Genomic DNA, 14,758 nt, shown 5'->3' on the forward strand with positions numbered 1-14,758 from the left:
GTCAGAGATCACTGAATGAAGATTAGTGGGGCTTAGGGCCTTCTAACCACAGGCTCTATCTCATGAGTATATAACAGATGTTGGGTGAGGTTTCAGAGGATATGCAACTTACTTCTTTGGGCTACTTTGTAAATAACTGGGGTGTAAAATTTGAGTCTTGCAGCAGTGAGCTTTTGAGGTAAAATGTCTTCATCAGCAGTGAAGAAGTAAACAACCCAGGGGCTACGGCACATGCACATACAGTAGAGTACCAATGGCAGGGTGGGGACCTAAGAGAACAGGTGTACAGAGAGTGCCCAGCCTCTCGGGGGCAGTCCCATCTCCATCCCTGCCTCCAAGCCACCAACGCTGATGGATTTCAGCCCAAGGGATTGCCTTTTTGGTGCTGCCTGCCCCTGAGCAGAGCACCTACCAGGGCCGTGGTGGCTGTAGGTTTGAGACCAATGGCCTGTGTGCTCTGGACTCTCCCTGCTGGAGTCAATTCCCATCCCTCCATAAATTAATTAGGTTCACACAAACGTAGGCCCAGCCCTTAGCATTTGCAATAAGATGTTGTCAGCAAGACAGTCTTGAGAGAAAAGGACACATGGGGGCTGGAAAGGAAAGGGTGAAAAGAGAAAGAACCACTTAAGTAAAACCAGGAGAAAGCAAGGTGGAACTGTCAATATTGGGAGGCACCTGAGTGACTCAGTGAGTTAAGTGTCAGACTCTTGGTTTGGGCTGAGGTCATGATCTAAGGGTAGTGGAATAGAACCCCGTGTCAAGTCTGCTTCCCCTCCTTCTCCCCTTACTCATACTCTCTCTTTCAAATAAGTTTTTAAAAACTTAAAAAAAGAAATATCAATATTGTATAAAAGAAAATTTAAAGCAAAAAGTGTATCATAAAAAGAAAAGATGAGGTAACTGGGTAACAGGCATTAAGGAGGGCATGTGATGTGCTGAGCACTGGGTGTTATACTACATGTTGGCAAATTGAATTTAAATAATAAAAAAAAGAACTCAGTACCACATAAACAAAGAACCCATGTCCTTTTCAACCACATCTAAAACTTACACAAAAACATGGATGCATTTGATTATATAGCAAAGTCTATGAAACTAATATTTGCATACTGGGTTCTCCAATCATAATGTAACACAAATTGTAAAAGAATGATGAAAGGCCAGCTTTAAAATCCCTTATCTTTGTAAAGTTCAAGGGAAATTATCAAGTAAATTAAGATTAATTCAGTTAAAGTAACTTGGTTAAAACCGAATAAGGATGAAAACAGCTCATGTTGAGAATTTTGAGATATATCTGAGACAACATCTAAAGAGACATTCATCACTTTAAATACAGTTACCAGGAAACAGGTAAGTTAAAGGCAAGTGGGTGTTATACACAACTAATGAATTATTGAAAACTACATCTGAAACTAATGATGTACTATATGCTGGCAAATTGAATTTAAATTAAAAAAATAAAAATAAGTAGTAGAAGTTTCCAACTCAAGAAGTTGAAAAAAAACAAAAACAAAAAACACCAGAGCAAACCCAAGGAGACATAACAGAAGGGAATAATACACTTAGGGACATAAATCAATCAAGTGGAGTATAAAACAACAACAATAAAACAACCAAGAAGAGTCACAGAATCAAAGCTGGCTCTTTGACAAGATAATTTTAAAAAATTAAAATCTCCATTAAGGCTGATCCGGGGCGGGGGGGGGGGGGTGGGAATAGACAAAAGAGGCAAATAATCAAAATAAAAAATACAAAACAAGTAACTACAGCCTAACAGTTTTAAAAATAATAAAAAGCCTATAATGAGAGTTAAAAATACAGAAGCCTAGTAGATGCATTCCCAGAAAAAAAGAAGTAAAATATCGAATTGGAGCCAGAAGAAAGAAAACATGAATGGATCAGGAAAATTAAGGATGCTGAAATTGTCGTTGAAGATCTTACCTCTCCCCCAAACTCAATTCCAAAAAGTTTTACAGATGAGTTCTACCAAACTTTCAAGGAACAGTAACTCTGTATCACAAATGTTGTTCCAGAAAGCAGAAGGAATAGGCTACCATTCCTTGGAAGGTCCTCTGTAATCTTGATTCTATAATTAGACAAGAGGGGTGACACCAGAAGGGAAAGCCATCGGCCCATTTCACTTATGAAGAGAAGAGCAAAGCCTCTACAGCAGGGCTTGCTATCCAAATCCAACAGTGCCCTCAAAACTAACTTCTCATGATGAAGGACGGTTGGCTCTGGATGCAAGGACGTTTCAAATCAGACAAGGAATCAGTGTAATTCACCACATTCATAGACTCAAGGAGGAAAATCACACAATTATCTCCAAATATGAGGAAAAAGCGTTGGGTAAGATTAGACCCCTTGCAACCCTGCAAGAGAAGGGAATCTCCTCACTGGAGAAAGTTTGTATACTCACAAGCTATTATGGAAAATATGCTAAATGGCAAATTTTTAGCTATATTCTCTTTAAGTTTGTGAACAAGACTGTCTGTTATCAGTGAAATGTTTACCATAGAACTGGAAATTCTGGCCCAAACTGAAGAAAGAGGAATAAGAGATTAGTAGGTGAAGCATGAAATTATCACTCTTTGAGGATCAATGTCTTCATCTGCCTGAAAAGGAAAACAACAGACTTAACAGGTTAACAATTAGAATCAGAAAAATCTTTGTGATTTACTAATATCAGTAATAAGTAACCAGAACATAAGAGTTAAGAAGTCATTCACAAAAGCATCAAAACTTTGATGAGTATTTAGGAATTAATCAGGAACCCTGTAGAATATTCCTGAGGATCAAATTTTAGTGAAAGGGGAAATAATCTAGATTTATGGGGGGCAGGGGGGAACTCCATAATCTCATATAGGATAACTTAACATCCTAGAGATGTTTCTCTTCAAATGAGTCTATCGATTCAATACATTGCCAACCAAAATTGCAGGTAGGGTTTTTCCAGCATAGATACTACTTTACTGAAACATGTACCTGAGTCAATAAAAGTACATGAATGGCCAAGGCACCACCAGAGTTTTCAGACTCAAACAGAAATCCTACAGGGGCCCTTTTCTTTCTTGGGAGCTTTCTGGGTCACTGGTGTCACCTTTAGGAACAGAATATAAGGAGGACGGATTTTGCTCTATCACATATTCAAGTACATGCAAAGCCAAAACAATAATGTTGAAAAGCCAGTATAGTAATTGTTCCTGAAGAGATAAACATCAGTTAGTGGACACCAGCAGAGAGCCAAGAGATGGGCCGGGGAGTAATCCTGGATGTTTTCTCACCACTGAGACCCCAGAAATCCCACACTCACAAGCTCTAGGGATCATCCTCACCACCACCCCCAAGACCTGCTGGCTGCCTTTCCCCCACCTCTCATCCCTTTTCTGAGCGGGATTGGATTTAGAGCTAAAAATGGCCCCATAGGTCACTTGGAATCTCAGGGTTGTCTAAAGGACCACATTGAGAGATCAATCAAAGAGGAAAAGAAGAGAAGTAACTCTGGCCTTGGCCCCCAATCTTTGCCATTGTGTTTATTTGTCACATATTCTATCCCCAATGTGACAGCTTCTCTGTTAGGTGTGTTCTCAAGCACCATGGCTGCACTGGGGGCTTTCGTGGAAAGGAAGAAGGAAGCTGGTGTTAACACAGCACATTTCACGTGGATCATCTGTTTTGGGAAGCCCTTTGTTTCCAGGGTGAAGAGATGCAGCAATTCATTGGTGCTCCCACCAGTCCCCTCCTCTTAGGATACTCGAGTATCAGTTCTCCAGAGCTGCCAAAGCCAAGTACCACAAACTAGGTGGCTTACACAATGGAAATTTATACTCTCTCCCAATTCCGGAGGCCAGAAGTCTGACATCAAGGTCACAGCCAGCCAAATGCTTCCTGAATCTCCAGGGAGAACCTGTGCCAGCTTCTCTCTCTCAGCGATGGCGTTGCTGGCAATCCTTGGTGTCCCTTGGCTTGTGGATGCATCTGTCCCATTTCTGCTTCTGTTGTCACATTACATTCTTCCTGCATGCCTGGGTTTGGTCTCCTCTTCTTCTAAAGACACCAGTCACAATGGATTGAGGGCCCACCCTACTCTAGTATGACCTCTTCTTAACTGATTACATCTGCAACAAACTTATTTCCAAACCAGGTCACCTTCTGAGGTTTTGAGCAGATATGAATTTGAGGGGGACACTATTCTGCCCAGTACCGGTGTGCTTGGTTGGCTTAATTTTGTATTAGACTGACACTAGCATTATCTCAACTGTTAGGGATGTACCTAATTCTTAGGTGCCTCCATTGCTTTCCCCATGAAACCATGGTTAATAATATGAAATCATCAGATGTTTATGCGTGCGCTCATTCTGTAAACTGCCAGGGATTGTGCTGATGAGGACACCGAGGGGTTCACCCTCTGGGAGGGGAGCAAATGCATAAACAAAGATCTCATAAATGCTGAAGTAGATGCCAAAATGTGGGGTACACATACAGAGGGGAGCATGACCAGCCCAGAAAAGGTGGCCCTGAAGTGAGAGCCTCAGTGAGGATGAGGTGGTGCTTTTCAGGAGGACCAGGACATGCAAAGGCACAGAACCTTAAAAGAACATTTGTATTAGAGGAGTTCCATGCATTTTGGGTGGACTGGAGGGTCTGGAGTGTCTGGGAGCAGCAAGCTGGTGGACTGGAAGGTCTGGAGAGTCTGGGAGCAACAAGCAATGAGCTTGGAAGGCCCATCCCAGACAGAAAGGTAGCTGGGAGTAGAACTTCACTTTGTAGGTGCTGTGGAGAATATTAAAACAAAAGCACATGAATTTTTAGGAATGTACCGGGGAGTGACAAGGAGGATAGACTGAAAGGGAAGGGCCAAGGTTGGGAGACCTCAAACATAATGATGCCTTGCAGTTCATCCAGTCCAGGGAGAGTGTTGTGGGGCCTTAGGCGATGCATCAGAGAGTCCGGGGATGAGCAGTGGTGGGGTTATAAGGAGGTGAGGTGAGAGAAGAGATTGAGGTACAACTTCCAGCTTCCAGTGAACACTGGCCACATAGATCTCATTGATCAGGGCAGGAAACAGTGGTTTTGCAGAGGATGGCACAGGCAGTAACTTCCAATTTGAAGTTAGTTGTATATTCCGTGGTGTGCCAGGTGAGCCAGGATGCTTGGGTGGAGAGCTCGCTGCAATAGTTGGCATAGAAAAGGACATAGGAGGTTAAACACGTGGGTTTGAGGGCCACTGTGCTTTGGACATGGTCATGGGTGTGCCCAGAGTGTGCAGAACTAGAGCAGGATGGTCGTGGGAGCTCAGAGAACCAAATGCATGCAGGAGAAGGTGGTGAGAGGTCTGGGTGAAGTGCTCAGGATGGGTTAGGAGGACAGGAGACCTGGATGTGTCGGGATGCAGTTCTCAGACCCCAAACTACGCACAGTGAAATGTGTGGAACACTTTGGGCATGTCCGAGGCACGGACCACACACACACACACACACACACACACACACACACACACAAGTTATCTCTATCACAATGATTTCCCAGAGCTTTGCTTTCTAAATCTATAAAGTTAGCATTTTGATGCTGGTTGTTAAGGATACATATTTATTTAAATGCCAAGGAGAGTTCAAAGCATTTCAAAAACACCTTGAAGATATTTTTGCTAAAGGGAATTTCCTGTAGCAACTATATTCCATAGGAAAAGACAAGAGGAAATTAGCTCAGAGCTCTGTTGTAGCTCTCTAAACCAGCCCCACACTATGTCACAAAAGTACTTCTTAGGATGAATTATCAATGCTAGGGAAAGGACCCCAGTGATGCCATACTGACAATTATAGGAATGACATTGACACACATATAGCTTTTAAAATTAAAATCAGTCCATTGTTAATAAGCAGTTCACTATTATTTCTTTCTCCCCCCTCTCTCCCTCCCTTCCTCCCTCTCTTCCTTTAGAACAGGAAACTTAAGTAGCACCTAGAGGCTATGTCCTTGTTTTGCACACTTGGGGTCAGGAAATGGTGATGATAGCTAAGAAATAGGTGCACCCAGTCCAGCTATTTACAGATAGCAATACCTAAGGATTTTTTAGAAAAAAAAAAAAAAAAAAAGACTTTAGATATCTTGATGAAGATAAGACTGCTTTAAGAATACCGGGACCCGGGCAGCCCCAGTGGCTGAGCGGTTTAGTGCCGCCTTCAGCCCAGGGCCTGATCCTGGAGACCCGGGATCGAGTCCCACGTCAGGCTCCCTGCATGGAGCCTGCTTCTCCCTCTGCCTGTGTCTCTGCCTCTCTCTCTCTCTCTCTGTGTGTCTCTCGTGAATAAATAAATAAATAATCTTAAAAAAAAAAAAAAAGAATACCGGGACCCACATTGATGTGACAACCACCTAGAATTCATCACGCATGTGCATAGACTGAGATGTATCAAGAATCGATGGCATGAGCACGTGTTCTTCTGTAGCTCAGCTGTGCTGAGGGTGTGGCGGTTGTTGGGCCAGGCCGGTTAAGAGACCAATTATGTTGACCTACATTCCTCCCTTCTGGGCTCCAGAATTCTCTCCTGTGGTGTCCAGCCTGCTCTAGCTCACTCTATCCTGCAAGGATGCCTGATTTCTGTTTGCTAAGATATCTGACTTAATTCTGCTAAGCCTTGGCTACTTCTTATACATCTGTCCAAACCTCAAGCTTTGGGGTTTGAATCTTTATTTGTTGGTAAAAATGAAAAACTTGCAGATTCCAGGCAATCTTAGTGACCTTAACTGTGGATATCTCACCTTTCTACCTCTGGAGACCCCTCACTGCAACCTCTCATGGCTCTAGTCTCCCTGCGGGGAAGGATGGTCCTTCCCTTGGAAAGGGTACATCACCTCCTGTTAAGCTCCAGTGAAGAAGATAGTAGCCCTGACACTCCCTGCAAAACACCATTAAATATCTGCCCAGCCTGTCCTGTCCCCTAAAGCCAACAGGCATTACTGCTTACTGACTGCTTGGTCAAGTCTGCACAGTTACCTTGGAAAACTCAGGGTTTCTACCGGGCATGGCTTGAAGATGGCAGGTAGCTGCAGCTTCCAGGAGTCTCTGAATTTATGCTGATTTTATTCAATGGGTTTCCAAAGTCAGTTTTTATGATTTTACTCCTCTTATACACCCTTTGGTACAGAAACTTTACTTCCTGCTTCTACCAAGACCCATGTCCCTGCTCACCATGGCTAACTTTCTTCTTCACTATGGTGTTGGTTCCCTTGTAGGGCTCTCTGTTGGACTACCTGGACTCAGCCTCCAGAGGCACAGGGTGGCTAAAGCTGCTGCTCTTTTAAGGGTGCTGTTTCTTAGCAACAATGGATTGTTTGCCTCATTTCCTGTCAATTGATTCTCTGCATGCTGCTCTCAGCTCAGTTTTCCCAAACAAATCATTGGGAAGAAGTAAAACCGGTGAGCTAACACCAGCCTGCTCTTCCAAATAAAAAAAAACAATCAAAAACAACTAACCAGAGTAACATGTTGTGGGACTATCCTAGTTGTACTACTGATTCATACTATTCATCAGTGTTGCTAGATGTTTTCTATGAAGTTTAAAATGTGTTTTCTTTTGTTTTGGGGCCTGGGAACAATTATACCCAACAAAATTTGCGTATATGCATATAAGTCCATATGTATACTTATATACATACATGTATTCTCATCCTTATGCATATACACTTTACTTTTCATTTTTTCCTTTTACATTTCATTTTACTTTTTTATTTCTTCATGTGCTTATTGGTTGCTCATGTTTTTTGTTGAATGATTTGGCCAGTTCAGGACAAATGTGGCCTTTGTCTGCAGAAACATTATCTAAATGACTGCTCACCAGCCAGAGAAGCATGGGTTCCCCCCAGAGCCTCAGATTATATGTCACCAAAGCAAGAAACTTGGACCAGAGGATCTACAGGTCTTTGTAGGCTCTCAGTATTTATGATCCCAGGATTTACTTACTCTCACACCCAGAAATAAATGCCAAGAAGGGATACTTCAGAGCACCATGAGAGAAGGAAATAGGAGGACCCCACTTATTTGGGGGACCATGGAAGACTCCTCTGAGGAGAGATGCGAGCATAAGTGGAAGTGGTTAATTGCAGTGTGTACCAACAGAGGAGAAAAAGGGGCTGATAAAGAGTAAAATAAATCTGATGACATCTGTTACACATGGAAAGGTAGTCTCCATTTGGGACTGCTGTGATCAGCACAGAGATCGCCATGATGGGGTTTTACAGTAGGAGAAAGATTGGGTTCATCTCCAAATATAGCATGGACAAGTGGGGATTGATAGCCAAAAAGCAGGGTAGGGATCAGTGGATGGAAAATTTCTAAGAGGAAACATCAGAAGTAAAGGGGGTTCTCACTAAACCTACCTACTGATTCTTGCTAAAGACATGCCAGAGTGACCAGATATCACTTGGGGGCTTGTGGAGGACGAGGATCCTGATCAGATATTGAGGGCGATCAGATATCCAGGGTACGTGGTCCTGGTCAATCTCCCCAACCAAGGTTCGTGCTAAAACTAGATTTTACAAGGCGGTGCACAGATGTGTTCAGGAGTCTGACTGAAGTTTGGTCAAGCAGAGAATCTTTGTTAAGGGGTAGCAGGGATATTTGGGATTAAATGATTAAATTAATAAAATTGGCTTTAAATTAAGTGATTAAGTTTAGGGCTAGATATAACAGACATGAGAACATCTGAACCAGCCTCTGAGAAAGACAGGGATAAGGCGGAGTGCCCTGGAACTCCTGGTAGCCATTCTCTTCACCATATAAGTTCTCAGTGTCGACCTGCTGGCAGGGCAACTTCCCCATGCCTCCGTGATGGGCCCAACTATGTGACTCGCGTTGACCAATGGGATGTTAGCAGACTGAATGCAGTAGGCATGGAATGTACACGTGTGATTCTACTTACATCTGTGCTTCTACCATTGTCCAAGGGGATAGATGACCAAGGGGCCCTGCTGCTCCTGGAAGGAGGATGACAAACACGCAGAGCAGAGCCACCTCTAGCCATGCTGAGCCTAGACTTGCTGATCCTCAGCCAATTCACAGGCTCGGGAGCAAAATAAATACCTAATGCCACATGCTATAATTGATGGTATTCATAATGAATGCTACAGTGACCTGATTCATGGCAAATTTGTGCTGGAGTGAGGCTATGTTGACCTCCAGGGCACTTCAAGCCCTACTGCAGGAAATATTATATCTGTTTCCACGAAGTTCCAATACTGAGAGGAAGCCCAGACACTGACTTGGGGTAATGGTAAGGAAATCCAATGGGACTCTAGGGAGAGGGACCAGGTAAGGTGTAGAAAGGCCATCAACATCCAGGCGAGGGGAATGGGTATCAGTAAAACCAACTTAACAAAGAAATGGAAGTCAATGCAAGAACCATGTGGGAAGCCTGATACATCAACTGGAATAGAACAGAAGACTTTGGAGGAAGACTAGAAAGAACTTTGTGGCCTGTGTGTGCCCTGGGCAAAGGTCTGACACCCTGGAGAGGATCTTGTTCATTGAAACAACACTGATTGAAATCATACTACCCTTGGGGCCGGTGTACCCCAAGCTTTACCAAGGATGGATCAGGACCTTTGTGGGACCCAGCTGCCAAGTGAGATTTTCAGGTCCTGAGGAGTTGTACAGAGCAGAGCAGATGGAAAAGATTATGTTTTCCATGCATATGGCACTACCACATATATCATCTCCTTCATCTTCCCTATCATTCTAGAAGTAAGTACTAGCATCCACATCTCATGGATCAGGACCTGGGGTTCATGTAAACCAAGCAATTTTGCTCCAGGCCATGCAAACAGGAAAAGGCAGAATCAAGGTCCAAACCCATCACTTCCAAATTCTGCCCTCTTAAGGGAGAGCTTATGCCCATCATACATATCTCTCTTCTCCTGGCTGTTACAATATTTAAAAAAAAAATTTAGTCATTAAGAATATCCAATGAGCCTATTTCATTTTGGTTCCATGCTCACAGAATAACTTTCTGTTGACATTTTGCTTTCTTCTGTAGATTTGTTGGTACAATGACCATAAATGTGCCCAACTTCATGAGTTTATTCTGTGTTCCTCATTGTGAACTTGTAGGTTGGTAATCTTGAGCATGCTCTAGGTTTTGCTGATGTTGGTTAAGATGACACTTTGTAGCTCTGGCTATACCGACCAACCGAGATTCTGGACAGGGAGGGGACCTCAAACTTGGGGACCCACCCAAGTGCTGCTGCTCAGTGGGATTTAGGGTGATCTTCCTGGATAGTACCTTTCAGCCTTCATATCTTTCAACCGCACAACCAGGCTGGTGGCCTTATCTTGGGAGGGTGTATTCTTAAATTCCACACTGTCTTCTTCCCAGGTTAATAGCACCCCATTTTTAAAAAAGATTTTATTTATTTATTCATGAGAGACATACAGAGAGAGGCAGAGACAGAGGCAGAGGGAGAAGCAGGCTCCATGCAGGGACCCTGATGTGGGACTCGATCCCTGGACTGTGGGATCACGCGCTGAGCCAAAGGCAGATGTTCAACCGCTGAGCCACCCAGGCATCCCAATAGCACCCCATTTTTGTGACAAATTAATACTTTCTGCTGTCATTAGCTTCCAATGCAAAGGGTAAAAATAAATAATAGGATGCTAATAGAGTTTTTTAAAAAGTAATCCATTGTATTGCAATTGCAATCTCAAGGCTAAAATGCCGGGATTCCTGTATGAGACAGCCTGGTGCTGCCTGCACTGTTGTGATGGGCTTGGCGTCCTCACACACATGCTAAGTGGAACTCCTGTCGGTGCAGCAGATGACACACTTGTTTTGTCTGGAACACACTCTGAAGCATAAATTTTCTGCTAAAAAAAAAAACATGTTTTAATAGGTTTTGTTTTATTTTGTTGGCTACTAATTCAAACACTTTTACTGCTTTAATAATCAGTGATTAATTGCAGGTTCCTATTCATGTGGGAATTACTCAAGGCTCCTCTCAAAACTATGCAGCATTAATCAGTGTGACTCACCTTTTCTCAACTCCAGAGCTAATAACAGGGATTATCCAGTCGGTACTTCAGGAAATGAGTGAGAGCAAAGTAAGCTGGCAAGCTCCTTCCACTTCTCTTGAGTTTGAAATGAAAGTTTTTTTCTAAGAGTTTGTTTTGTTTGTTTTTTTGGTTTTGATTTTTTTTTTTTTTTGCAGAAGAAGACTATTATATTTGCTTTTCTTTTGGAAATCCTTTTTAATGAAGCATAAAATACAGAAGAAAGCATAAATAAATAATAAGTATATATCGCCTGCTTAGATTTTAGCAACATAAACCCATTGGTGTTTCCAGCAACCGGAGCAAAAATTAGAACATTATCAGCACCCTAAAAGCCCCTGTGCCCCTGACCTCCTTTTTTGAGGTATAATTAACGAATAAAAATCACACACATTTATTTGGTGTACAACATGATTTTTTAATACATACACATTGTGAAATGATTACCGCAATCAAGCTGATTAACGTATCTGTCACTTCACAATGTATGTGTGTGAGAAAACAATTATAATCTACTCTCTTAGCATATTTCAAATATATAATACAGTCCTACTAACTCTAATTACCATCCCATAGATGATGGTACATTAGACCTTCAGAATGTATTTATCCTGCGTAACTGAAACTTTGTACCCCTGACGAACATCTCCCCATTTCCCACTCCTCCAGCTCCTGGAAACCACAATTCTAATCTCTGCTTCTGTGAGTTAGTTGTTTTTAGTTTTTGTTTTTCTTGGGGGGTGGGAGGGACAAAGGGAAGGGAGAGCGAAGGAATCCCAAGCAGGCTCCGGGCCCAGTATGGAGCCTGACTTCAGGCTCAATCTCACAAGCTTAGGATCATGACCTGAGCCAAAACCAAGAGTCAGACGCTCAACCGACTGAACCATCTGGGTGTCCCAGTGAGCTAGAAATTTTAAGATTCTCATACCTTGAGATCATATAGTATTTGTCTTCTGTGCCTGGCTTATTTCACTAAGCATGATGTCCTCTAGGTTCATCTATGCTATCACAAATGACAGAATTTCCTTCTTTTTAAAGGCTGATTAATATTCAATTATATAGGGACACCTGGGTGACTCAGTGGTTGAGCATCTGCCTTTGGCTCAGGGCATGATCCCAGGGTCCTGGGATCGAGTCCTGCATCAGGGTCCCTACGGGGAGCTTGCTTCTCCCTCTGCCTATGTGTCTGCCTCTCTCTGTGTGTCTCTCATGAATAAATAGATGGAATCTTTAAAAAAATTCAATTATATATATGAATATGTGTGTGTGTATATATATAAATATATGTATGTTCATATATATATAAATACCTATATCTCACATTTTATTTATCTATTCATTCAATGATGGACACTTAGGTTATCTCCATGTCTTGGCTACTGTGTATAATGCTGCAATAAATATGGAGGTGCAGATAGCTCTTTGAGATATTGATTTCATTTTCTTTGGATATGTACCCAGAGGTGGCATTGCTGGATCATGTGCCCCCTGACTTCTAACTCCTTAAAGAGTATTTTGCCTTGAAATTTATGTAAGTGGAATCAGACTATATGCTTATTTGTCTGCTTTTTTTTTTTTCACACACTGTTAGGATTGTGAGTTTCGTTTGTATTAAGTCCAGCAACTATTTTTCATTTTCATTGCTGTACAGTATTCCACATCAAATCACAACTTATTTATTCTATTGCTAATGCTGTTCCCAGTGACTAATGATGTCGAGTCTCACTTCAAATGTTTATCAACCATTTATCCAATAACTTTTGTCCATTTCTCTACCGAGTCTTCTTTCATTGGACTTATTTTGTCTTCTATAAATTTTTAATTTTTTGTTTTAGCTTTTATTTATTTATTTTTTTCCGTGGACCCTCCTCCTTTACTTTTTCAAACATTCAACTCTCTTCGCCAAGTTTATTAGTCATTTCACAGTATCCTTCAGAGGCCGATGAACACCCAGACATCAGCCCTCCCCCGGGCAGTCCCGCGGGGGCGGGTCACGCAGGACAGCCTCTCCGTTCTCTTCTCTTCTTCCACCCGGCCTTGAAACCGTCGTGGCCTGTGCAACTGTAAGCCAGCGTGTGGGCGCAGACGCCTGGGTTCCAGACCTCCGGCCGGCTTCTCGGAACCGACACCTCAAGCAGAGCGGAAGGTGTTCGAGCAGGAACCAAATTCACCGGGCACGCATCCCTATACCCCTCTGTGATAGAAGAGCTCTGTGTCTTCTGTCGCAGACTGAATTTCCTTCTCAAGCTCACTGCACTGTATCCGTTCAATTTGTGGGAATATACTAAAAGAAACTGGCACCATCAATCCCATTACTAAAACAGTACAGGCCAGCTTGAAGGTCCACAATGACCATGGATGTTGCCGGAAGAACTGGGTCCTTACAAAATAGTGTGAGAAGACTTCAGGAATAAAAGCTGAGGTCCCATACAGCACTACCCTGGATGATGCTGTATCTCTAACAGCCTTTGTCCCGGCTTTTCTGGAATAGCCCATGACATGGCCTTCCTTGTCCATGACTTCAATCCCTCGAATGGGCTCAAGACTTCGGACTGCAACAACATTCACTGCACTGATGTGGGTGAGAAAGATGATGGGAAGGGCTCTTTTCAACAAAGCGTTATTCAGCTGCAGCTGGAGCAGACAGGGGAATAGTCCAAAAAAGGATGAAGAGGCAATCACTCCTGTCCCTAGCAGTAGACTCTCATATAGGTGACGATTATAACTTGCATTTCCATTGACAATGTTGAACGCTGTAGTGTAGGTATAGAAGGAAATCTGAGGTAAAATCAGGGACTTCAGACTTTTTACTGACAGCATGGAGAAAAATATCATGGGTGCCGTGAAGGGTAGGAGAGCTGCAGGTCGAAAAGGAACAGGGATCAGTTTGCTGCTGTCAGGATGCACTGTTGAGAGACTTCTCTTCCAAGCTTCTTTTATCCTTGGGTCCTCCAAGTCACGGATGGATGCATCTTCATTTGTTAACAATAGTTGCCTTGATTTTTCTATTTTTTCAACTGAAACGACCAAATTTGTAGGATCCAACAATTCTGTCCACTGAAGAAATCTCTGAATAAAAGATTGACGCTCGGCGATCCAGAAGCGCACGTTGGGCTCCATGAGGGCGCCACCGCCCGGCCCCCGCCTCCCCACCTCCGGCTCCGCTCCCCGGGACCTGTGTTGGGTTGCAGAGGCAGCGGCCGCCAGGCCCGCGCGGAGCTGTTTTAGCTTTTAATCTACAGAGAAGTTGCAAGAAGTATTTAATGAACACTCATATATCTTTCCATCTAGATTAATCAATTATTAACAATTTGCCATAGTTGTTTTATCTATCTACTGATTTATGTATGTATCTATCTACCTAGTTATCAATGTTTTTGTGAATCATTTGAGAATAAGTTATAGACGCTGTTACCCTTCATCTCTAAATACTTATGGAGGGGATGCCTTCAGCACAAGGACATTTCTTTCAAACCCACAATATTGCTATTAAATTGGATGAATTTAGCATTTTTATATTGCTATTATATGACTTGTAATCTATATTAGAAATTCAGCAGTTGTCCCACTGTGTCTGTGATAGTGTTTTCCCTGATCCAGGACCACATTAATCATCACAGATCTGTAGACTCCTTTAGTCAAAATAGGTTCTTAATCTTTCTGTGTTTTTCATGGTGTCGACATTCTTGAAGAATACAGGTCACTTGTTTT

General features: G+C 42.6%; 1 protein-coding gene and 1 long non-coding RNA gene across 3 annotated transcripts; both read right to left on the reverse strand.

Moving 5' to 3' along the window:
• Positions 1-4,323: 4,323 nt before the first annotated feature.
• Positions 4,324-7,315, reverse strand: LOC111092412. 2 transcript variants are annotated; one of them, XR_005378848.1, is made up of 2 exons: positions 7,196-7,315; positions 4,324-5,172 (listed from the first exon to the last, which is right to left on the reverse strand). It is a non-coding gene; the product is annotated as an uncharacterized LOC111092412 (long non-coding RNA). The 2 variants fall into 2 exon arrangements; XR_005378849.1 differs by having other exon boundaries at positions 7,001-7,308.
• A 5,832-nt stretch (positions 7,316-13,147) lies between these two features.
• Positions 13,148-14,201, reverse strand: LOC119877526 (sideroflexin-4-like). The gene has a single exon (XM_038573092.1). The coding sequence runs from the start codon at positions 14,165-14,167 to the stop codon at positions 13,232-13,234; it is 936 nt and encodes a 311-aa protein (XP_038429020.1). The 5' UTR covers positions 14,168-14,201; the 3' UTR covers positions 13,148-13,231.
• Positions 14,202-14,758: the final 557 nt, after the last annotated feature.

The sequence above is a fragment of the Canis lupus genome, chromosome 25 (genome assembly GCF_011100685.1).
Source record: "Canis lupus familiaris isolate Mischka breed German Shepherd chromosome 25, alternate assembly UU_Cfam_GSD_1.0, whole genome shotgun sequence".
NCBI classification, from domain to species: domain Eukaryota; kingdom Metazoa; phylum Chordata; class Mammalia; order Carnivora; family Canidae; genus Canis; species Canis lupus.